The following is a 25,501-nucleotide window of genomic DNA, read 5'->3' as shown; positions in this document are numbered from 1 at the left end:
ACTGGCAAGGCCAGAGGTGGGAGCTGGATGGAGAACAGGGCTGCCTCTGCCCTCACCTGCTCCTGGAGCTCGGCCAGCCGCTGGGCTCGCTCCTCCTCGGAGTCGTCAGTGGAGCTGTCACTGTCTGAGGAGCTGTCGCTGCTGCTGTCACTGGAGGAGGGCGGGGCAGCAACCTTGGTGGGAGGCGGCACCACTGGAGAGGACACGGCCACTGCAGGCTCCTCGGGCTCATCTGGCATCTTGGCAAAGCGCATCTCGAACACATCCTGGAGGTGGGGGAGGGAGGGGAAGCCGTGCCCATGAGGGCTGCTAGGTGCCCGAGGCGGGCACCTGGACTGTGGCCCCACACCAAGCCATTCCTGGCTGGGAGAGCTGACTCGACAGGAAGCAGAGGGCTGGGTCAGCGGTGACCCCCTTCTTGCCACTAAGCTGAAGCGTGTGCAAGGGCTCCCAGAAGTTCTTCCAAAACTCCTCTCTCAAATCTCACTTGGAGGTGAAAGGCACTCCCAACATGGCCTGATGCCCACTCCCTGAGAGACGTGGCCTAAGGACCCACCTCACAGTAGATGGCTGGCCCAATGAGGACATCAGGCTGGGCACCCCTGACAGCTGCAGACCTGGACAGACTCACAGAGAAAGTGCTCTGAGGCTCCTGACAGCTTGGTGCTCAGTGAGCACCCCCCAGGGGAGCCTGCCAGACGCTGGGCTGGGCAGCAGGGCACAATACTGAACAGAACAGGAGGCTCTCTCACGGGTCACATCCCCACAGGCAGCAGACACGGCCTGCAGGTTTAGAGTTCCAGAGGGAGTGAAGGCCCCAAGGTGGGAGTGTGCCCCACGTAGAGCCCACAGCCTGCAGTGATCGGGTCCTCACTGGCGATGGCATCTCCAGGACACAATACGAGAAAAGTACAGAAAAGGTGTGGAGCACTGCAGACCGGCTATGGGAGAGGGCTGGCTTTGTGAGGCGAAAGCTACCTGAGCAGAGACCCTGGGTGGACTGAGCACCAAATCCTACCCCAGGAGATCCCAAGACCTTTCAACTCTGAGATTCAGAAATCTGATGGAATTGCATGGGTCACAGAACCCAGCGGGGCAGCAATCCTTCCTGGGCTCCAGGGGTTCAACTGTGTGTTGCCTCGCCTGCCAGCTGGCCATTCCCTCTCTACCCAAGGGACTTTGTCACCAGAAATCCAATGACGACTCAGAACTGATAGTGGTGGAAGGAACAGAGCTGTTTCCCTAGCAGGATGTTGAGACCTGTTTTAAGCCCAGTTTAATACAGCAACTCACACAACAGAAGCAGGGGGACCTTTCTCAAGCGCGAGCTGATGCTTGAGAGGAACAGCAGGGCCCAGAAGGGCCACAGGGTCAAACTGCAAGGCTGCTATTTCAAACTGGGGTGTGTTTGACAGGGCGCAACCTAGGAGACTCTCTCGATGCTCTAGAGACACATCTTCAGGTTTCCCCACCCAGAGAGCTGGGGAAGCATGATCTGGGCAGCAGACTGTGGGACTGTTCCCTCTGCTCCAGATTACTCAGTTTGACCTCCTCCAAGGCAGTTTCTCCTCTCAAATAAGGTGCCTGCCTGAACTCTGCTGAGTGGGTTTGAGGTTAAGAAGGACAATAGCTTTCTATATTTATTCAGAAATAAATCCTGGAGCATATCCAAGGGCAATGAAGAAGAAAAACAGGAGAGATGACCAGACACTATCATTGTTCAGATTGCCAGGTGCAAGACCTGTGGGCAAGCCCATCTCTGCCCACAGGGCCCCTGAATGTGGGCAGGGGCCCACAACTGCCCCCCACAAGCATCTAGAAGAACCGGGCCCACACTTGGAGAAGTGTGTTTAAGAAGGCAGTGGGGCAGCTGGACCCCAAGACAGGACAGTTGCAAGCACCTTGTGCTGCTGGGAGGTGATCCTTTACCAAGTAGAAGCTACGTGTGTCACTAGTTTGTGAACCAGCCCCCATGCCAGCCGTCAGAGAGCTCTACCTTACCACAAGGGCACCCCTGTTCTTGCCCCACAGGTTACAGCTGCTGTGGAAATGAAGCCTCCTTCCACTCCCTGGCTGCTTCTGGCCCTTGACCTACCAAGGCCCCAAAACCAAACAGCAAGGAGCATGGAACAGAAGGCCAAATGGGCCGCCAGCCTCCTGGGCTGTGCCCAGCTGAACGATCCATCATCCCCGTGTCTGCTCCAGCCCTAGGGGGGACACCCCGGGAACACACTTGGGCCTGTGTGCCAGTGAGCTAAGGGCTGCTGCAGAAAACCTTCCCAAGTGACCCAGACAAACATGCACCTGGCTGCTGCTGCTGCTAAGTCGCTTCACTCGTGTCCGACTCTGTGCGACCCCATAGACGGCAGCCCACCAGGCTTCCCCATCCCTGGGATTCTCCAAGTAAGAACACTGGAGTGGGGTGCCATTTCCTTCTCCAATGCATGAAAGTAAAAAGTGAAAGTGAAGTCGCTCAGTCGTTCCCGACTCCTAGCGACCCCATGGACTGCAGCCTACCAGGCTCCTCTGTCCATGGATTTTCCAGGCAAGAGTACTGGAGTGGGGTGACATTGCCTTCTCCGAACATGCACCTGCTCTGTGGTAAACAAGACAGATGTGCTCCTTGTCTTCAAGGGGCAAACTCAGATTGTTATAATGTGTCCTAAGTGCTAAGGCAGAAACGGCAAGAGTTGGCCAAGAGCCTGTGGAGGAACCTGAGACCTAAGAATGAGAAGAGGGTAACAAAGGCTGCAGACACACAGGATGGTACAAATGAGAGAAAGGTCAAAGTGGCGTGGGGTCAGGCAAGAGACAGTAAAACCCAATGAGCTGCACCCAGGGCAAGTGTCTCAGAAGGGGGGAGTGACAGGAAGGAGCAGTGATCAGCAGCACACACCAGGGGAGCAGGGCTCAGGCCTTCTGTGCTAGGACGCTAGTGTCTTGAGGTGTACCCATCTACTCTGCCTAGTATGACATGACCTCCACCCCACTCCAAGGACCTGGGCCACATCGCAATTCTCAACATCAGAGAGAACCCTGGCTTCCGAGAGCAAGCATCTCTTCTCACTATAGTGTTGACCAGGGCCATCTACTCTGGACTGTATCAGACTCATGGAGGAAGCTCCCTACCCTCTTTAGTGACAGAGATGCTCAGGTGCTGGGAGGCGGTGGTGTCCAAAGACTCCCAGGCAAACCAGCCTTCAGCTGAGCACAGCTGGAGACCAAAGGGGAGGTGCTGTCCAGTCAGCCCGTCTTTGCCCCACCTGGATACTGCTTTCGGGCTTAGCCATACCTGGGCATACCAGGCTCAGGGGCTGGGGACATGCAAGTGAGAAGTAGAATTCAGGCCATGGAGGCCCACTTGGCCCCAGGTGCTGGAGATGCAGCCATGAGGGGACACTCAAGATACACACACGAACACACACAACCATACATACACTGGAGGTACACTGGGCCTTGGCTATGTATGTACCTTCCTCAGTTTAATGTTTTTCCCTTGCTGTAAAACAACTGTGTACCACCATGAATTTGCACTTTCTGCTAAAATAAAACTCTGGTAATCCACGTAAGCACAAAACTTCCTAAACTACCCCTCCCTTCACAGCAGAACAGAGAGCAATGGACAGTACCAGCAGCAGCTCTGGGCCCAGAAGCTAGGCTAGCAACCCTCAGCTCAAGTCAACTGCAGGTTCCCAAGGACACTGTGAACCCAAGGGTTCCTAGCTATCTTTGTGACCATAGCTGCCAGGAGGTGGGATGTGGGCTTTCTAAAGATCCAGCATTTGGAGGCTGGACAAAAAACATAAAGTGGATCCTTTCCAGTAAAACTTTCTGGGTCAACCTCAGCCCCTGGGCACAGCAGGTCTCAACTCTTCTTACTGACACACACAAGGGCCAGAATTTTTTTGCTCCTCTTCCCCAGTAGGCAATCTAGCCCCCTAAACCATGCTGATCCTGGAGAACTTTGAAAGAAAGAAGAAAAACAAACCTCTAAATGCTACAAAATATAGGAAGTGCGTTCTAGAAATGCCCACAAGGGACCTGCCACGTCAACTCTGCCGAAGCAGACACCCCAACCTGCTTCCAGGCGTTTTACTTTCAGTAGCATGGAGACCCACCCTGTGAAGGGCAAAGCAAGCTGGGGGCAGAGGCAGCCCTGCACTGAGTCGCCCACTGGGCACTGCCCTCTGCCTCCCACCTAAGTGGACCCTCCTCGAGGGCAAGGACCTTGTCCCATTCCAGCCTTGTATCTGGAACCAACATTTAGAAAAGAGCTGCCATGTGGCAAACACCTCGGTGTCCGTGCTATGAGTAGATCCCATGTTTGGGCATGCTCATGGCACTTCCAGAACAAGAAAAATGCTGTGTGTGTGTCTGTGTGGCTCTGAGGGAACCACTGCCACCTGGTGGTGATGTCTGAGAACTGCAGCACAGGTATGACGCCTGAGCAGCTAGGATGGCAAATGCAAAAGTAAATAGTAGAAAAGGCAACCTTGTGAGGAAAGCAGACAACACAGCACCAAACTGAAGAGAGTGCCCCTTCCAAAAACAGAAAACCTCAAATAAAGTAATACACAGTCAGCATAAATCAGAACCTTCAAGTCTGAGTGCATGTTTAATTAACAATAACCAGGTTCATACTAGTCAGGTGTTCTTTTCTTTTTAAATACCTAGAGTTTCAGGACACCAAAGGCTGACCCAGACAAGCCCAAGTGAAAGAACATCTTGGCTCCAAGACGATGACACAGGAGACAACATGCTGGTGAGTGTGGGACAGTGTGTGAAGCTAGCGGAGCCAGGAGACAGGTGGACAGCAGAGCCGGAGTGGTCTCTGACAGACACCGACTCAAGGCCATCAAAGGCCCTGTGCAAGTCCTCGCTTCTGGAAGCATTCCACAGCTGACAGAGAAAAGCCTGGGGTGAGGAAGCCCCACCAGGACCCCAGGAGAGCCTGTCGCAGGATGTGTGACTTGGACCGTGTGACAACGGGTGGTCCAGGCTGCTCTGACCCTGAAAGCAGAAGTGCAACCTGGGGTCTTGGGGAGAAGAGGCTGAGAATTTTCATTATATGTGATTTCAAAAAATTATAATAATGAAAACAGGTAACAGTACTAAATGTTGACTTTATTCTCCATAATTTTTAACTCCTGATCTTTTTACTCAAAAGACATGTCTCTGCTGAAATTTGGGCATAGTTGTTCCTTGTTTCTTTTTAAAAACAAAAAAACAAAAAAAGAAAAGTGGAGCTAGTTCACGCGTTTCTTTTGTAATCTGCCCCCTCGCCCCCACCCACGTGTGCACTCCACAGCACACACCACCTAGAATCAACCTGAAGGGGCCAGAATCCCACCCCACTAGGGCTCCGTAGCCACACAGAACGTCTAGAGGCAGCCGCGCTGCAGCGGGAAGGCACGCATCATGGCTGTCAAGGCTCCAGTGAATGCCCGCAAATGAGCAGCTACTTCAGCTCACAGCTGGGACAAAGTGTCTACCTGGCAAGAGTGTCCCTCGCCGACTTGAGACAGGTCTGTTTTGGAGAAGAGTTGGGCCATGCACAGGATGCGCACTCTTCCGGCCAAGGGGAATCGAATGCAGGGGGGTGGGGGTGGGGGGTTGGGGGGGCTTTCAGTGGAACACCCCAAAACCCAAAATGCCCAAGACCAAAACCAACCACCCTACCTTAATCAAAAGGAAATAATCCCAATGTAAAATATATGTATTATTCTGACTTTAGTCCACTCTTCCAAAGCAACATGGCATTATACCAAAGCAAGCGACAAAAGTAAAACCTGCTGAGGCCCACAGAGGCCTGGCCCACCCAGGACCCCAGCCTGCTCTGCTGCAGGACGCCACACCCGGAGCTGCCCCAGAGCCTCACCTGGAGCTTGCGGGCCATGGCCACCACCTCATGGTCAGGAGGGTTGTACTTGTAGCAGTTAGAGAACATCAATCGGACATCGGCACCAAATTCCTGAGCATCACGGTACTCACGGGCCTCCAGTTTAGACTTAAAAAGACAGGACGGGTCCTGGTTAGTCACGGCTGCCTATGCTCCAAGAAGGGCTGTCTGCAGGAGCAAGTCAACTTCTCAATGGCTCGGAGTTTAACCCAGACCTCAATGGGCAGAAGTTATTACCTCAGTCCTCAGCATCAAGCGGACACAGAGATACTCTAACAGCAAGTCTCAAGGCCAGGAGATGCCCTGCTAGTGTCTAACCCACTGTGCCTGGCAAGAGTACACAGGATCCAGAGAGACGAAGCTTAAGCTACAACTAACTGTAAAGAGAGGGCTGGCCCTAGTTCTGACCTGGCCTGTATTTGTCCTGTTGACGTCAGACAGGACACCAATCAAAAGGAACACAGCAATGTCCTCTGCTCTGCCCAAGTTTGGACAGGTTTACTCCACTCCCACATGGAAAAAATGCCAAAGGCTTAAAATAAACAAAATCAAAAATGCCAAGAAAATGCCAGCACTTGGGACTTCCCCTGGTGGTCTAGTGGCTCAGATTCAGAGCTCCCAATGTAGGGGGCCCTGGTTCAACCCCTGGTCAAGGAACTGGCTCCTGCATGCTGCAACTAAAGACCCCATGTGCTGCAACTAAGACCCAGCACAGCCAAACAAAAAAACATATATGTATATATATATTTAAAATGCCAGCACTCACGTGCCTCTCAAGAGCCTGTCAAAGTCACCACTGTCCAAACCCTCCTGTGCCTGCCACGCAAAGGTGGCTATGGGCACTGGGCCTCAGGACCACAGATGGCTGGCCTCAGATGGGGGCAGGGGCAGCACTGCTGTCCGCGACCAGCAGGGTCCCAGGATCTCGGGGGCTGCACGCCTCCACAACCCCCAGCAGGGGGCACTAGGCCACTCTGGGTTGGTGAGGAGATTTAGACAGCTCCTGAGACTGGGCTCTCCTCCTGGACAGGGCTCAGAGGTGCTGGCCTTTCCTGTTCTGAACGCATCCACTCACCTTGATTGTGCTCATGTCCATGGGGTGCTTGATGATGTCACAGTAGTCATGCAGACCCAGCGCCTCCACGTCCACGGGCTTGTAGAAGGGCCAGGCGTAGGCCGCGTGCTTCTTGGCGAACATCTCCTTAAGGATGCCATTGCAGCACTTGAGCTGCTCTGAGACCTTGCTGCTCTTATCTGGCGCCGGGTGCTGCTGCGAGTCAGGCACGTCCTTCTTCGGGGGTTTAACAGGCCGGCTGCTCTCCCGCCGGGGGCCCAGCTTGGCAGTCTTAGGCTCCGGGGGCAGTGAGGGCGGCTCATGAATGGGGTCAATGGTGGTAGGGGTGGTGGTATCTGCTTTCCTCTTAACCCCCTTCTTTGTCTGCCAAGAGCACAGGCGCAACAGGCATGGTCAGAGGCAGTGGCTGGCACAGCGGGCCCTCAGGGTCACTCCTGAAGCCAAGTCCTTTCTAGGGTCTCAATTCTCAACAGGAACAGGGCCCAAAGGTGAAGGACTGAAAACAGGGAGACCCTGTCCCACCACTCTGTTCTGCAGCTGGGACAGGACCCTGCCAGTGGCAGGAGAAAGCACATAACCGAGTGTGGGATCTGCTCACCAGAGGCCAAAGAGACTTCTGAGAGCAATTTCCCACAGGCCAGGGACCTCTCCCAGAGCCCACCCCTGTCACTGGCCACCCACGGAAGGCACACTCAGAGACTATTTAGACGGCATCTGCAAACACACAGTCTACATTAGAACCGGGAAGGGGGCAGCAACCACCTGGAAGGTGTTACTCAATTATGGGATCTCTGGGTCAACAGCTTTCGGGCTGTGCTGATTTAAACACAGCTTGATGCCCCCTTGAAATACCCACAAGTGCCCTGGGAGCCAGAAGCATTGGTAAGGATGGGTGACTGTCTCCTGTAAGCCTCACTGCAACTGGGGGGGTGGGAAAGGGGTTCTTTTAGCTGACATGGCGGGACCTACAGAGTGGCCAGGCTGGGCCACACATACACAGGACGCTCACCTTCACAGGCTGTGGGGTGGCTGCAATGATGGGCGGGTGGCTCTGCACGGGCTGGGGGGCTGGCGCAGGTGGGGGCAGTGGCTGGGGGGGCACTGGCGGGGGCGTCTGCAGCGGCTGGGCAGGTACCACTGTCATGACAGGGGTCTGGACGATGAGGTCTGGGGTGACGGCAGGGAAGGGGTGAGGTGTGGCCTGCACAGATGGAGGATTCTGCTGAGGGGTCTGGGTCTGCGGAGGAGTCGACGCTTGCGTTGTGTTTGGTACCGTAGAGACGCCAGGTTTTGCTGTCCCTATCAATCATAAAAGGGACAGGTGGTTAGATGCCAGGCCTGCACGCTGGCTGACCTTGTGGGGACACTGCCACACGTGGTGAGCACACAGTGGCATGGGCATGGCACACACAGTCACCAGAACAATTTGTCTAAGAGACGGAACAGCCCAAACACCCTGGCCCTCAGACAGATCTGTCCACCTGTCCTAGGAGGCTCCAAGAGCAGTGGCACACCACATGCCACACTTCCTGGGGTGTCCTGGCTGCAAGTCCTCACTCAGGCACAGAGACCCCTTCATGAGCACGAAGGCGTGAGCCAAAGGAACAGGAAACTCATGCTGAGACTTAGCACCATGACAGTGATAGCAAAAAAATATTCCTTGGCACTTTCAGGCAGAGCTGTCCTCATTCCCAGAAACGCTGCCTTCTGAGTAAGCATTTCTGGCAGGAGGCCAGGATCAGCAGCCCGAGCCAAGGTTTCTGGAAACTGGCAGCCCACCATCCCTCTGAATCACAGGGGCAGGATGGACAGCTGCTGCCCTTCAGGACTGGCTCACACTGCCTCCCTGCAGCAGTGTGGGTGAGCCAAAACACACAAGGTCCCACAACTACCCAGGTGAATGAAGCCCAAACCCCTCCCAGCAGGGAGGCTACGGCTCCTTGGTTCTGAGTATACTGGACACCTGTGGGCAGGTTCCACAGCCAAGGGGTGACCCTCAAGACCAGCTCTCTTTGGCTACCCCTCAGCACTGCAACGGAGATAGCCAACCCCCTTCACTCCCATGAAATTACCCCTTCCAAGCAAGACAGGAAGTCAGGTGAAAGCTTGCTCCTTAGAGCAAACAACTCACAGCACAGGCCACCTTGCAAACATCATCTTTCTGCAACTTGGGTGCTGCAGATGGCAAGATGCAGAAGGCAGCTGTGAAAACTTCCTGTACAGAAACATTTCACGAGTAGGCTACTCCCTACCAACTGGCCTTCAGAATGGTATGTCAGGCTGGGGGGCAGGGCCGGGGTGGGAGCTAAGACAGAGAGAGTTTGACTTCAGAAGACTATCCAGTAGCAGGTATGACTCTGACACAAGTGGATTAAGATAACTCAAGTGACAAACCTTAAGGCTCTAGGATTACTTAAGACTAAGACTGCCCTTGATCAGATCAATTTTACCCAAAATGAAAAAGACGGTCTATGGCATTGGTGGGATGAAGAACTCAAATTGTGAAATACTTAAAAAAAAAAAAAAAAGTTACACTTTCTTTTTAACTGAAGTCCATCGAGAAAGGCAAGGCCCAATGTTTTCTACTCTGCTGGAGGGTCAAATGACCCTCTGAGCTGGCTCCCCTGATGAACCTGGCTCCACCATATCCAAAACAGCAACAACACAGGTAGCAAATAATATACCCGTCTTCCCACCACTCTAGTCTCCCAATGAACTCAGAGAAGGCTAGCCAACTGGGGAGAGAGAAAGCCAATTTTCTTGCTGTTTCAATGTGAAGCTAAGAGTGCCAGGGCCACTGAAGGTACCCTACCTGCTTCTTTCCTCCCACGTCCTCTTCCTTTTGCCTGGACTATCACGATCTCAGTTTCTTCAGTGGGCAGTTCGTTGATTTTTTGCAAGAAGAGCTTCTCCAGAGCTTCTGCCATTAAGACTATGTCATCTCCAGGCTAAAAGAGGAGACACACACAGTGAGGGTTGGCAAGCCCTCCCCACCTTTCTAGACAGAACAAGAGCTCCCCATCCTAGGTCCCAAAGTGTGGAGCATCGTATTCAGAGTCCTCCAATTTGAACTCCAAAGGGCCACAACACAGCTATACTACCTGGCACTGCAGAGGCTTCCTAGGCCTGCAAGTCTGCTGCCTCTCCAGCCTTTTAACTTCTGGCCTGAGAAATCATCCTAATGCCTGCAGTATTTATCGAGCACTGGCAACCACAGACTGGGGTCCCTCCCTTGACACGATGCAACTTCACCAGAATTACTTGGATTACATAGGATACATGAGCAGGGCTCCAATAACGTTCCCCAGGGTGTTGCCAAAGCAGCTCACTGAGGCCTGGGGAAATGCTCATTCCTTACTGCCTCATGGGTTCCACTCTGTCACCTCACCTGTAACATCCCTCAACCCACTCAGCTCTAAATGGAGAACTCTAACTGTACATATTTCCCTTAAACCTAGCGATGAGAGCTGAGACTTTAAACAAATGATCTGGCTTCACGGCATAGCCAAGATGAATGGCTTGGCTATTGGGTTAAGATGTGATCTTTAGGCCTACAGGTAAGACCCTACAAGGGGATACTTGATTCTCCGGCCACAGGCTATTATTGATGGTCATGTCCACAGTTGCAAATGCAGCAGGCCCCACACTGTACCCTCTCTCACATGTACGTTTCTGTCTGAGCACATCTTTCTTTACAACTGGGCTTCCCTGGTGGCTCAGCTGGTAAACAATCCGCCTGCAATGCAGGAGATACGTTTTGTTTAATCCCTGGGTTGGGAAGATCCCCTGGAGAACTGAACGGCTACCCACGCCAGTATATTGGCCTGGACAATTTCATGGACTGTATAGCCCATGGGGTCGAAAAGAGTCGGACACGACTAAGCAGCTTTCACTTTCTTTACATTTTCTCTACATTTCAGTAGATTCCTTCCTGACAATTTGAGTCTCCTAACAAACTTTTTAGTGATTCACTACTGTCCTTTTCACATCTTCTCTACTAGACATGCTCAAGAACCAAAGTCCCAAGGGCATCAGAAGCACATGCTTCCAGAAGCACATGCTAACGAGGACGGCTGAGAAACACAGCCAGAAGGCTACTGGCCTCAAAAGACACATACCCAGTTCACACGCAAAACCAACGGCCCCACCTACCTCTGCTGCCAGCGGTCTCCTCTGGCCAGACCCCACTCTACCTGCACCCCGCACCCCTGCCCATGGGTTCCAGACGTGCCCACCACCTCCTCTACCTTCTGCTTCTCCACCAGCCCCCACGTCTCACCTTGTTGTAGATGTAACAATTTGTAAACATAGTGTTGAAGTCCTGGATACATTCCTGAGCATTCCAGTAATAGTTGTTTTCCAAGCGCTTCTTTATTGTTCCCATATCCATAGGTGTTTTAATGATCTTATAGTAATCCTGCAGAGCAGAGAGAGCAAAAAGGCCAATGTCACCTCCGCAGCCAGGCAGCACTCATGGGTGGGGCGCGGATCTCACCCCGCCTCACGCCACAGACATGCAGACCTAAGCTCTGCCACCGCATCAGTGAGCCATCTCATGGATGGACTCCAAGATAAAGTGGTTCACAGAAGAGTTGCTAAAAGCTGAGTGGCAATTTAGAATAAGTAACAGGCAAAGTCACTCAACCTTTAAAAAAGTGGTTCTTATCTGGTAAAATAACCCACGGGAGTTTCTACTTTCTCCCCACCATGTGAAATTATCCACATCCATAAAATATATTCAAGCCTCAACAACTGGACCCCTTGCTTCCTGTCACACTGAAGCACCATGGACCAAAAGCCTCTATCCAGTTCATCTCACTTCCATTCCTTTTACCTACATATAGTCTATCACTAAGGATCCAGTAGTATCTGGATACAGTTCAACAACTAACCAGGTTAAGTGCCAGATGAGGAATCAAATGGAGAGTCCTCACTGTTCTTAGTTTTAAAAAAAAAAAACAAAAATTCAAAATTCCAGCAGACCCACTCCTCAAACCTCTGGATCTTATTCTACAAGTGCTGAACAGAAGACATCAGACAGCAGGTGTAGATGTGGCAAAAGCCCTTCCAATCAAATTCTCTTCTACCATTATACCTTTCCCAAAATCTAAACCTATCTTACAAGCAAATGCTTATGATCAGACAGGGCCTGGGTTTCCAGGAGGAAGGACCACAGAGGGGCAGGCGAGAAGGTGCACCTGCACACAGCTCGCCGCCCCATTAAGGTCCACTCTCTCCAAGGCTCCCACAGTCAGGCCCAGGTGAAGTACCAGAACCGCATCACATCCCAGGGGCAGCCTGACGGCAGCGGGGCAAGTCGGTGCTCTGGCAAGCATCGAGGTCCTGCCTAAGAACAGAGGCGGGCAATGCTGAAAAAGTAAGCCAAGGGTGTGAGGTTCTGAGTTGCTCTGACACCCACGAGAAAGGAACAGAAGTCGCTGGCATACACCTGAGAGCTGGCACAGCTCACACCCCTGCCCCAAATGGGGCTGCGGCACAGGCCTAGGTACCCTGGCGAACAGGCCTCAAGAGGAGACTGAACCAGACTTTCTACACTGTATTTGCTCTGACCACCTTTCCCAAGAGAACGAAGTCCAAATATATCTGCCCTGGGGGAAACTCAGATTTTATTCCATGGCCCAAGATCGTGGGGTCACCACCTCAGACTGGTGTCAGGCGCTTGAACCGGCCGTGGGGTGCCGACAGTGGTATGAGGCCCAACAAGACAGTAGCTGAGGACAGAGCAGGAGGAGGAGGTGAGACAGCGACAGGTGAGGGCGGGGGGACTGAAAGGGAGGCAGGGGCTTAAGGGGCAAGACGACCACCCATCTGCACACATGTATGGAATAACAGAAGCAGGCATTCCAATAAGGCCAGCAGGGACCAGAGGCCGAGACACAGGTAAAGATCTGGAAGGGATCAGAAAATAGAAAAAGAATAAACTCTTTCCTGAGATGGCCCTATTCCCATTTCCTGGGGAGGGGGCTGTCCCTGGAAACTGGGCTTCAGTATGACACTGTTCCCAGCCAAAGAGCCCTGCCCCAGCCCTCTGGGTTAGCCCCTAGCTCGGCCACCTCTGTGAAGGCACCAGATCAGTGCCACCACCCCCAGCTTCTTCTTCCTCCATTGGAGCTGCTGAGGGTGACACCAAGTCACACTGGGACCCCAGGGGAGCTTGGCCTCTACTTCAGAGAATGACCTCAAACTCCCAAACCCCTTAGCCTGCCAGCCCACGCACACCCTTGTCTGTCCCACTGGCTGGCGGGCCGCCTTCTCAGGATCTCCGGTCCCCCGACCCCCTTTCTGCTCAGTCTTCACCGTCTTAGCTCTCCGTGCCTCTGCTCCCTCCGCATTCACCTGAACAAACCAACCCCTCCCTCCTCCACCTGGCCCTGCCACAGTTTCCCTTCAAAGCCAAATTTCTTGAACCGGTGGCTTCACATCCTCACCTTCTTGTCCACACTGCTGCGAATCTGGTTTCTACTTCTGCGCCACAGCTTCCTAAGGTCACCAATGCCCTCCTAAAGGCCAACAGGAGGGTCAGGGTGGAATCCTCAGCTCTCTGACCTTCCTGTAGTCTCTGATGTGGACACCTGAGAGGCTGCTCTCTGTTGGTGACCCTCCTAGCCTCCTGCTCCCTCCAGTGCTATAAAAGCTGTGGGCCCCCTTGGATTCCAACTGCAGTGCCTTCTCTCCCCACTCTTTGCATGTGCTCTAGGAAGGTCACCTCACCTGTGGATCCTGCACAGCCCACTCCTTAGTCTAGCTAGAAGCTGGTACCGCAAGCTCTCCCAAGAGCCTCCTTCCAGTGATGGGCTCAATGCCTCTGTGGTCAATGAGGAGAGAGACCTTTGGAGCCCAGATTCCATGAGGACCCTTCTTTTGTTCCCACCGGCTTTCCTCCACCAGTTCATGACCTGAGCCTGCAGCACCCCCACCTGACTCTCCTCCTGAGTGCACACGATGGGTATTCAACGGACAGACAGTACTGGACAGCTGTCAAGAGATACAGCGACCGTCAAGCAAGGAAGGTCGCACTGATGGGTCCCTCCTCCTTGAGACCAAGTGCCCGGCAGAGGCTGGGGTCCTGCACCAGTGCAGTTCTGCCTCGCAGATTCACATCTGGGTCAGCTGCAACAATCATCTAATTCCAACGCCCTTGTCCAGGTGTGTGTGGGATTTGGCAAACAACAGAAGACAATTTAAAGACAATTAGTCCTTGATGCTTTGAAGAAAGAAAAAATTAACACGTTATCCTGTTTCCTCCCCAAGGTTCAGTTAAAGGCAGAAGTTGAGTTTCCAGAGCCATTTGCTAGCAATGTGGGCAAACAGAGAACTCACAAAGCAAAAAGGAGAGGAACAGGGGCACAAAAGAATAACAGCAGATGTAACATGGCCACAACACACCCCTCTTCAATCCAGGCCACCTCCGTGTACCTGGCTCCATCCTGCCACCTTTCCCTGCCCATGCTCTGGGTGACAACGAGGATGCCAGTACCAGAACAGGTACTGCAGCAAGCCAATTCTTCTCAGAATCTGACCAACCACGTCTGCTGAACCTACTGGGTCGGTCTGGCCAACCAAGTCTGTGGAGGGAGGGCCTGGACCACCAAGTGACCCCACTTCAAGTCCCCCGAAGCAAGGGCAAACTGCAAGCAACCCTCCACTTCTATTTCAATCTCGTCACACAACATGTCCCAGAATCGTAGTATCAAAGAAACCAGTTACTATTTAATTCAGTCAGCACTTCTCTCTTTCCCCACTTCCATTCATCAGGACTGCTAAAACCCCTCACTCAAGGATACTGGAGTTTGGCTCCACCCTCCCATCAATCCATCCTTACAGGAGCAACACAGGAGGAGACCTGGAGGAAGGCAGCCCTGGACCCTGCCCAGATTACTCACAGGGAGGTTTAGCTTGACGGCATCCACAGGCTGCTGGAAAGGCCACGCAAACTGGTGTTTCCATAGTGTCTTGAGCACCACTTTGAGCAGATATTGCAGTTGGTTGGTCTGCCTCTTGGGCTTGTTGGGGTTGGAAGTCTCCGGAGGAGGGGGGTTGGTGCTGGCTGTGTTGGCTTGCTGGGGTTGGGCCTGGGCCTGCGTTGTAGACATCTGGGTAGTTTCTAGTCCATCCCCCATTACTGGCAGATTTCTCAATCTCGTCCCAGGGCCACTCTCCGCAGACATGCTACTGATCCCATCACATTCTTCACTGGGCAATCTACAAAGGAAAAGCCACTGTCAGAGATGAGGCAGTAGAGCGGAGCCATTCACAATGACACAGCCCCGAGGGCTGTGGCCTACAAAGGCCGAGTCCCTCTGATGAAGACCGACTGGGTCGGCTGGAGAGACACTCCAGGCACTGACTAAAAGGGCCCCACTGTCTGCTCCCCTCAAAGATTCATCATCCAGTAGGGAAGAGAACCAGAAATCAACTTTGAGGGCCAGGCCATGGAGTCTCGAGTCAGCCAGGGGCTGAAAGGGGCTGTGGGAGCTAAGGAGTTCAGGGGAAGGTGGATATAATAAACAACAAACCAAGTTTTCACCTCTGAGTTTTTAGTGGACACTGTGAGAGAGGATGATTTGCAAGCCTCAAATTATCTCTTCATTAATATTTTTGTTTATATTTGTGGCTCATGAAACATTTAGCCACGTCGGTAATTGTACTTGGTGAGTGGGGGCCAAGCAGGAAGGCCAGACTGCCTGAACCTTTTTTAGCCCACACAGTCCGCTGCTGAGTGCTCACACTTACGAAAAATATTTTCTTGGTAACTTACATAATGTAGGTTTGGAGATTAAAGAGATACCACACGGTAACTGCTGATAACATAAAAATGAATCCATACTTGACCTACTGTTTTATTAACCAGCTTTTCAAAGTTTGTTTATAAAGGGATAGAGGGGCACTTCCTGTGATTCTTTGAGGGCTTGGGGTGGGGGACAGTACATGTGACCTCCCCCCACCCCAATCAGTGCCTTATTAGCACTCTGTCCATGCACTGCCCCCAACAACCCCTGCTTCAAGCCATACTATGGACATTCTTGCAACGGTGGCTTTGTGCACCTGTCCAGTTATTCTATAGGACAACCACAGGGAAGTGGGTTCATGTTTTTAACGTCAAACGGCCCCTCAGAAAACACACTAACCCACCCCTTACTTTTCATTCTTTTAATGAGAAGAAACATCTGCTTAAAACCGTACTGATCATTTGCACTCTTGTGCAGTACTTTTCTGACACTTTACTACTAGCAAGAAGGAACAATCAGAAAGTGAGGCAGGAGCTGCTTCCATGTAACGAGCAACTCCAGTAATAAATCCAGGAGTTCAGTGAGGGTAAGAAAACCTCCGTAGCTGAGGAAGTCAGGCAAGGGCTTAGGCAAAGAGGGACGACAGGACTCTGGCAGGCAGAGGGGACAAGAAAAAATGGGGCAAGCTGGCTCGCTTTGTCCCAGCTTTCTTTCTGGAAGACGCTCAGCACATACTAGGCATTCTGGTTCAGTCCAAGTGTAATTTAAAACAAGGTTTTCACAATGGTTTCCATAAATGCAGTTCTGGCAAAATGTTACTGTTGTTGTTCTGTCACTAAGTCATGTCTCTTTGTGACCCCACGGACTACAGCAAGCCAGGCTCCTCTGTCCTCCAGTATCTCCCGAATTTGCTCAAATTCAAGTTTACTGAGTCGGTGATGCTATCTAACCATCTCATCCTCTGCTGCCCCCTTCTCATTTTGCCTTCACTCTTTCCCAGCAAGAAGGTATTTTCCAGTAAGTCAGCTTTTCACATCAGATGGCCAAAGTATTTCAGCTTTAGCTTCAGCATCAGTCCTTCCAAGGAAGGACTGGAAAATCACTTAATTTTTAAATGCACAAGGTGAGAACTCACTACATAAAAGCAACTCAGTAGTGAAGTCCGTCATGGCGTGGAGGGGGTGGAGAGCTGAACCTCTTGGTCTGAGGCCTGACAAAGCCAACACGGCCAGGGAGACCGCTTTCCTTCCAGGGTGCTCTGGCTGACTACAGACCTAGCTATCAAGTGGCTAGACAACCCAAGAAGAGAGCGCTGCTCCGAAGAAAAGGCTGATGCGGGGGCAGGAACCCACGTGGGGAGCCCATGGCCATCACATGGCAGACTGTGGATCCTAGGGATCTGAATCCTTGTTTGCTTTAAGAGGAAGCATTGTTCTCTACCCCCTTTCACCATATAGATATAAAACTTAAGAGTGAAAGTGAATGTGAAGTCGCTCAGTCGTGTCCGACTCTTCGTGACCCCATGGACTGTAGCCCACCAGGCTCCTCCGTCCATGGGATTCTCCAGGCAAGAGTACTGGAGTGGGTTGCCATTTCCTTTTCCGGGTGAATCTTCTCGATCCAGAGATCAAACCCAGGTCTCCCGCACTGCAGGCAGATGCTTTAACCTCTGAACCACCAGGAAAGAGTGCCATTTGCCTATTCTGAGATGGGATACCAATCACTCAAACAAAAACCCATCACTCTGAATAAGTGATTCATCATTTAACTCACAGGAAAGGTCAATACTGTCAATGCTAGAGAAAGGGTGTGTTACAGCAGTGCCAGTTAGGTGTCTAGAGGTGGTCATGCATCTATTCAATGATGTCCAGCTGCTCCCAATATGCCAGTAAGACTTTAAGGTTTATGCCCTCCAGGTAACTCCCAAGACCCAAGAAGGAAGGGACAGCTCCTACAGCAACCTCTAAGCTCTCTACAAGGAGAACACCAACCCAGTTCTAACAACGCCTACAGGAAAAGGGGTTTTGCACGTGCAAAGCTGATTCCTGGTACCTCTCCTGCACATATGGTGCTGGAGATGAAGAAGGGGCACCCAGAGTTAAAACCAGATAGGTGTCCGGCATAAAAGTGTGATGGAGACTGATGGGCCAGCAACCTGCGGAAAGCATCCTCCAAGCCATGACAGCAGTGTGCTAGGAGCTGAGGACCACGAACGGGCATTTCCAGAAGCAACTTAATCTGCTGGTGGGCCAGTGAATATTGCAATAGCACAACAAGCTCTCAGGACCACAACTACTGAAATACAATAGTTTTCAAAGGCAGACGTGACAGGATAGGTCTGCCTCAGGCTCTGAGGATACAAGGCACTTTCCTTTCTCCACCAAGGGGACTTCTGGTACAAGTATGGCCAGAACTAAGGGCCATGTGGTCCTGAAAACGTGTCATGCAATGAGCTGTGGTGGGACAGTGGGGATGGAGATGCTCCTAATGGGAGGGAGGTACATAAAGCACACCGGGCTGGGAGCCTGGAGAGGACGGGGTGGACACTGGAGCCTTAAGGTGAGTAAACACACCCCAGTGAAAGGAGGAAGGAGGTCACATACAGATTCAGGGAGGGGAAGCCTCCAAAGGCTGGGTGGGATAAGGTGTGGAGTCATCAGAAAGAGTGCTCAGAGAACAGAGGTGGAGAGGACAAGGGCTTAAGCTGAATCACCCAACACTGAGTGTGACTCAGGAGGAAGGGAGGAATCTAGCTGAGAGCATGTCACTGCTGACCTCAGGTGAAGCAGGATGTGGAGGGCGGCCCCCTGGAAGCTGCATTTGGCCGCACGTGGAACCTTGCACACAAAAAGCATGCCTTCACTCCTGAAGTGAGTGACAAGGAAGAGAAGAAATTTCTCTAGTTCTGAGGTCTAGCTGATAAAAGAACAGGACCTCAATCTCACAGAAGCTAGGTCTTACAGCCACCCGCAGAGTAATAAGGCATGGCAAAGTTCAGGCAGGCGAGTTCACAGAACTGCGTCCCTGACGGCAGCAGGCGAGTGCAGACCACCTTTAGGTAGCTGCCATTTAATTACTTATTCCCCTCTTCATTTCTTTTTATTCTTACCCCAGCATTGATTGCTAAGAAAAGCTCCTGTTTGTACCAGTGTTAAAGGTTGTACTTAGAGGTGTCAGCAGACAATAATACTATTTTCTGGATGAAATTTAACAACACTGTTTTGCTCTCATGGTTTCTAATGTAACTGAATATCCACGCGTGACTCCTGATTTAGTTTCCTTTCAAAATAAAGGTACTATAAACAAAACAGTAAACTGATTAAAAAAACAACACAGTAAAGGATACAAGTATCAAGGTAGGACATGACAAAAATAAAGTAGGAGTTGTAAGGGCAACCTGGTCTTGCCCTGTGATCCTCTTCAGAGGGGAGCCAGGCGAGACCTACTGCAGGTTGCCGGTGGGGAAGCCAGTGAAAGTCGCTCAGTCGTATCCGACTCTGCGACCCAATGGACTATACAGTCCATGGAGTTCTCCAGGCCAGAATACTGGAATGTGTACATGTTCCCTTTTCCAGGGGATCTTCCCAACCCAGGGATCAAACTCAGGTCTCTGGCATTCCAGGTGGATTCTCTACCAGCTGAACCACCTGGGAAGCTCAAGAACACTGGAGTGGGTAGCCCATCCATTCTCCAGCGGATATCTTCCCAATCCAGGAATTGAATTGGGGGTCTCCTGCATTGCAGGCAGATTCTTTACCAGCTGAGCTACTAGGGAAGCCCAGGGAAGCCAGTAGGCTAGGAAAATGTGCAGGAAACTGCTGGAAGAGGGAGGGAAGATGGAGAGGCATCCCCAAGACGGCGGAGACTATGCAGCGTTCCCCTGAAGCCCTCCACAGGTAAGTGAATGGAGGTAATCATTTACTGAGCAGAAACAGAAACTGGGGTTTTGGGCCAATACGAGGGAGACAGAAGGACAAATGACACAGGCAACACACCAGCTGGCCAGGAGCCTTGAGTTTGGTGGCCATGAGCAAGATACACAGAGATATAAGATATGCTGAGTGCGGGACATAAGCGTTGACAGAGGGGCAGCACACAGAGAAGGAAATATGTCAGTGGGATCTAAGAACACATGGAGAATAAATTTATTTAAAAAAAAAAGAGCACGTGGAGTTGGCTGGGGGAGGGTTTCTATGCAGCAGGACCAACATGTCCAGAGGAGCACAAGGGGACTAATGTTAACTGTGACCCATGATGAAGGGAGGAATTAAGCTATGAGGATAAAGATTGATGCACAGTCTGGTTTCTCCTTAGATCTCTCCCAGAAAGAAGCTCTAGAATTACACAGCCAAGCCTGAGCCAGGTGAGTTACAGCAAGCAAGGGACAGGAGCCACCCCACCCTGAAGGAGACAGTCTGGCTCTAGGGCAGTGGAGCTCTTTGGGCTACAAGAATGCAAGCCGCCAGAGGGTGGAGCCAAGCACATCCCACCAGGAGGAATCAGCCCCATGTTTTCCATTAAGTAATGACATCCTGGAAATCTTCAAGCAGTGTCCCCAAGGCAAGAGGGAGTCAAAGTAAATGACTTCTAAAGCTTCAGGGCTGGGCTGTGCCTTTTCTCTTTTCAAGTGGACTCTCAGCAAAGTCAAAGGACGGTGGACTCTGGACACAACCATTTTCCTTCACCTTCAAGGCAGGCCCACAGGGGCCTTTGGGCCAAGGAAGTTAAATTTTCTGCTCAAAAAAATGAATACTTTTTCTACAGAAAATCTGACCCTTTAACTTTGCTTCATCTCTATTTTAAACCAGTACGTCTATGACAGAAACCAAAACATCCTTTCAAGCCTGTAAGAACTGGGCAAGTAAACTCCTTAGAAAACTTTGAGAAGCCATTCATTCATACTGTGGCAAGAACACCAGGGAAACCAAGAATCTCTAATCTGTTATGGGCCAAGAAAGAGAGGCACTGGTGAGCAGCGCTGTGTGAGAGCCAGGATGCCTTTTCTAAGGTACAGATCCAACTGGGTTGCCATCTCAAGTACATTGGTCCCACAGTAGTCACCCCTAGCCTGCACTGTCCCAGCGCCTAGTATCAATACTCCGAACAACACGGTAGCCACAACGGGCCCCTTCTCTTGTCACCTTCACGACCTTCATTTGCTGTATCTGGTGCTTCCCTGATCTGTCTCATGGTTTTGATGGTCAGCCTCCCCTATACATGCAGCTGGGAGCCCTAGGGCCATCTTTACTTCACTCTTGTCCTCCTAACACACAGGTGTTTACTGAATGACTCAAGTACCGAAGTCACCCTACACTGACCACACACAATGGTCAGTTACTCTGGGGCTTCTAGTTCAATTTCAAAACTCTGGAAAAGGAAACCAGCTAGCATTCTCACAAGGAATATGTGACTCCTATAGTCTCACTTGCTCAGCCAATGCATCCCATCTGAGTTACAAGCCACGCTTGGGGACTCTGTAGTCCACATGATGTCCTCCAAGTGATTAAGCAACACTTGGGCGAGTACTGTGAAAAAGAATGGCAGGGTTGCTGTGACCACTGACACTGAGGAAGGGCACGCCTGTGGTGGGGAATGTGGAGAGAGACAAGGCTTTTGATAGCCTGGGGAAGGTGCCACTGACGCAGTAACACAGGCACGGGCCTGGAGGCAGGAGAGACACCAGTGCACGTGCAGAGCCGAGAGGAGGACACACAGGAGCATGTGGCCACGCTGGCCTCGTGTCCTCCCTAAGTCCCTGACTGCGGGGCAGGGAAGACAGTGAAAGGGGCAAGGGGGGTGGAAGAGGCACTGAGGTCTGATTCTAGGGACACCAGGAGGTAAAGACTATAAAGAATCTCATTCCTGCCTGGAATATAGTTTCATCCTCAACTATACCTGCACACCGCAGCATGCTGTTTACAGATGCAGAAGATGGGATGCGCAGGGACACGGTAAATCACGAGTGTGAACACAGGGTGGCTCTCTGTCTGCCCCTGAGTCCCACAGGAAATGAACAGCTCTCAGCACCAGAGCTCTCTTTAGAGAGAGGAGGCTGAAAAGTCAAACTTATCAATCTGCAGATATGGAGGAATTTATTAATTCTCATGACAAAGTATAAATGGCCTTCAACTAATTCAACCAAAGTTTTACAGCTGAAAGATTCAAAAATGCTGTCCCCTGTTTCCACACTCACCTGTGGCTAAGAGGCAGGAGCCACCAGGTACTGAGCTGAGACAGGGGAAGGTCAAGGGACAGGAAGAGGATTTCACTTATTGTTTTCAACCCAAAGAAGGCTCAAAGACCCCACAGGGTGTCCAATTCTGGATCTACTCCCAACAGTTATCTTACAGCATGTTCCCAGTTTAGAGGAAGAAGAAAAAGATGAAGAAAACCTGGATGGTCAGTGTCCTGGTTCAAAGACTGACTGTTGAGGCACCACAGAGTGTCACAGTGGGAACTATCAGTGCAAGGTAATTGATAATGTTACACCCTACTATATTCAACAATGTCCCATCTTCCAAAGCCTGCATTCAGCAGTTACTGTCATAAAAAGCAAATACAGCTGGTCCTTCTTATCTGCAGATTCCACCAACAGCAGATCAACAATGGGGGGGGGGATATTCTAGAAAGTTCTAAAAAGCAAAATTTGAACTGGTATGCACTGGCAACACAGAATTTACACTGTCTAAATTACTTTCATAATGTTTACTTGCATTAGCTATAAATAACCTAGAGATGATTTAAAGTATAGGACAGGACGCGCAGTTGGTTATATGCAAACACTATGCCATCAAATTTTGTTTCTTTATTGGAGTCTAGCTGATTTACAATGTTGTGTTAGTTTCTGTTGTACAACAAAGTGAATCAGTTCCATTTATACGTATACCAACTCTTTCTTAATACTGATTTCTTGGCTGTGTTGGGTCTTAGTTGCAGGACACAGATCTTCCATCTTCACTGTAGCATGTGGGATCTTTAGTCGCAACATGCAAACTCCCAGCTGAGGCATGTGGGATCTAGTCCCCTGATTAGGGAACGAACCTGAGCTCCCTGCATTGGCAGTGCAGAGTCCAAGCCACTGGACCACCAGGAAGTCCCTGACGCTGCTTTAGACTCTTTGCCTGTAAAGGTCATTACAGAGTACTGAGTAGAGCTCTGTGTGTTGCACAGTGGGTCCTTAAAAGTTCTCTATCTTATATAGACCAGTGCGTATGTCATTCCAAATCTTCCAATCTAACCCTCCCCCCTCCCCCCACTGCTAACAGTGTTTTCTACATCTATGATTTGATTTGTTTTATAACTAAGTTCACTTGTATCAATTTCTTTGGATTGCACATACAAGAGAAATGGTAATGTGCAATGATTATATGATATTCGTTTTTTTTCTGACTTACTTCACTCAGCATAATAATCTCTAATCTATCCATGTTGCTGCAATGTAAGAGACTCGAGCACCTCTGGATGTGGGTGCCTGGCAGTGGGTGTGATTGTGTGGCCGTGTGTCCTAAAACGGAATCCTCAACAGATACCAAGGGACGGCTGTACCATGTAAAATTCAACACAGGATACAAAACGTGGGTGACAGATGTCTTAAGGTTGTAGTTCTAAGGTTTAAGGAGTTGTGCTGTAGCCAACAGGCACACATATTCCATAAGCAATTGGCTGTAGTAATGCAAGAATATAATATTTTTTCCTTTCAATTCATGTGTTTTCTTCAAACAGGTGTAAACTGTTGTTGGGATATTAGTACTTACTTTGTTGTTTGTACCTAACTATCCACTAAACAAGCTTGTTAGGTATTCCCTGTGGCCTAATATCATGATTAAAAAAAGTGATATGCTACTTTTGCCATGAACTAAAGTATGGGAACCTCTGGGTTGACTAATAAAAGTTAAAATGTCAATTCTATTTATTTTTGTCTGCACTGGGTCTTCATTGCTGCTCGCAGGCTTTCTCTAGTGGCGAGAGGGGGCTACTCTCGAGTTCTGGTGTGCAGGCTTTGCGCTGCAGTGGCTTCTCTCACTGCAGAGCGCAGGCTCTAGGGCACACAGGCTTAGCTGCCTGGCAGCATGTGGAATCTTCTGGACCAGTGACTGAACCCTTGTCCCCTACACAGTGGCAGCTGTATTCTTAACCAGTAAACCACCAGGGAAGTCCAAAATGCCAGTTCTTTTCCTATGTTTACAGTCCCCTGATTAATTACTCCTGCTGTGAAGAATATTGCTTGCTATCATTCCAACTCATCTAAGGACACTGTTTAGCAGACAATACAACTGTAATGTTTTTCAAATTTCAACAGAAATATTTTCTTTCCTGGAGATTAGTAGGAGGCGAGACAGACACGGGAGAGGCTTGGGTCTAGGATTCTGTAAGTAACTGAGAGAGGACAAGAGAAAGACTTGATTCCTGGAGATTTAGTCCCAGCTCTGTCTCTGGAGAGAGGCTGACAGTTACACTTTGTATTTGCAGTTCCACCTTAACTCCTGACCTCCCAGAGGGCCCACAAACCCAGTGACCCCACCTTGACTCCTTCCCGTCCATTCACTCGCCTCTGAATTAAAGTGACAAAGCACATAGGCAGTAAGATGCCAGAGAAGGCAGGAGCAGTGCAGGTTAACTGGGAAGCCTTACAAACTCTCCTGTGAGATACAGTGACAATACTCAACATCTGTGCTGGGACCTAGAAAAGCCTGTCAGCAGATAACTGCTGCTTCCTGGGCTGATGCCCTGTACTGAACACTCACTTAATCCTCAAGGCAAGACTTTCATCGTCCTGGCAACAAAGCAGCATAATGGGTGCTGGTCTGGTCAGCAGGAGGTCAGCCAGGGCTGTGTGTCTCTTGACTGCTCTGTTTCACAGCTGCTTCTGTTCATGAAGCCCAGGGGCAAAGGCCCAGTCAACTGCTGGGCCCAGAGCGTGTGGTTTGGCTGAGGGCACCCCACTTCCATATCCTGGTATGTTATTTCTTAAGAAATTTATTTGAGCTGTGCTGGCCCTTCGTTGCTGCATGGGCTTTCTCTAGCTGAGGCAAGCAGGGGCTCCTCTCCAGCTGTGCTGTGCGGGCTTCTCACCGCAGCGGCTTCTCGTTGCAGCTCCCAGGCTCTAGAGCACTGGCTCTACAGTGGTGCCACAGGGGCTTGGCTGCTCTGCAGCATGTGGCATCTTTCCAGATCAGCGATTGAACCTGTGTCTCTTGCACTTGAGCCACCAGGGAAGCCCTTGGCATGTATTTTAATCAACAGACTTGCTCTCTCTGCAGAAGCAGCTCAATGTCACATGACCCTCAAGTAAATGAGGTTAGCTTCTGAAGAATTAAACCCCTGCAAAGGTACCAAAGTCAAGGTAACTCTCACAGCACCTGGCCATCTGTGACTTGGACAACATCATAGGTGAAATCAGCAGCACACTCCCCTGCTGATGCCATGCGGAGCAGGGTCAAGGGGAGCGGAGACCAAATTATTTATGCTTCCCAAGCAGTAAAGGGCTGGAGGGGCTGTGGCTTTAACTGGTTTCATGCCAAGAAAAAAAGCTGGCCAATGCCAGATGACCCCAGCATCTCTTGAAAGTATAAGCTGACAGGAGCATGCACCCTTCAGACAAAGGAGATTCCCCTCCTCACTACTACAAGGTTCTTCTATAAGAAGGAGACACTGAAGGCGATAGGGGACCTTGATTCTGGTTAAAAACAAAAAACAAAAAAACCTGGCAATTTTTCAATACTAGTTAATGTGCAGCAAATCGTAGCCTGTCCTAGGAACATCTTTGTTGAAATGTTA

At 50.7% G+C, this 25,501-nt stretch overlaps 1 protein-coding gene across 1 annotated transcript in view; it reads right to left on the bottom strand.

Annotated features, from left to right (window-relative positions):
- The window catches only part of BRD4 (bromodomain containing 4), an 87,079-nt gene that overhangs the window by 18,587 nt on the left and 42,991 nt on the right, over nt 1–25,501 (bottom strand). Inside the window, 7 exon segments of the mRNA XM_086408738.1 lie at nt 57–272; nt 5,885–6,007; nt 6,975–7,337; nt 7,984–8,273; nt 9,787–9,922; nt 11,254–11,391; nt 14,879–15,197. Of these exon segments, the coding sequence (XP_086264864.1) occupies nt 57–272; nt 5,885–6,007; nt 6,975–7,337; nt 7,984–8,273; nt 9,787–9,922; nt 11,254–11,391; nt 14,879–15,163 (1,551 nt within the window). The 5' untranslated portion in view covers nt 15,164–15,197.

The sequence above is a fragment of the Bos grunniens genome, chromosome 7 (genome assembly GCF_055505025.1).
Source record: "Bos grunniens cultivar Pamir isolate PY7600 chromosome 7, Bosgru_T2T1.0, whole genome shotgun sequence".
Lineage (NCBI taxonomy): Eukaryota > Metazoa > Chordata > Mammalia > Artiodactyla > Bovidae > Bos > Bos grunniens.
This window is presented reverse-complemented; position numbering and strand designations above follow the sequence as displayed.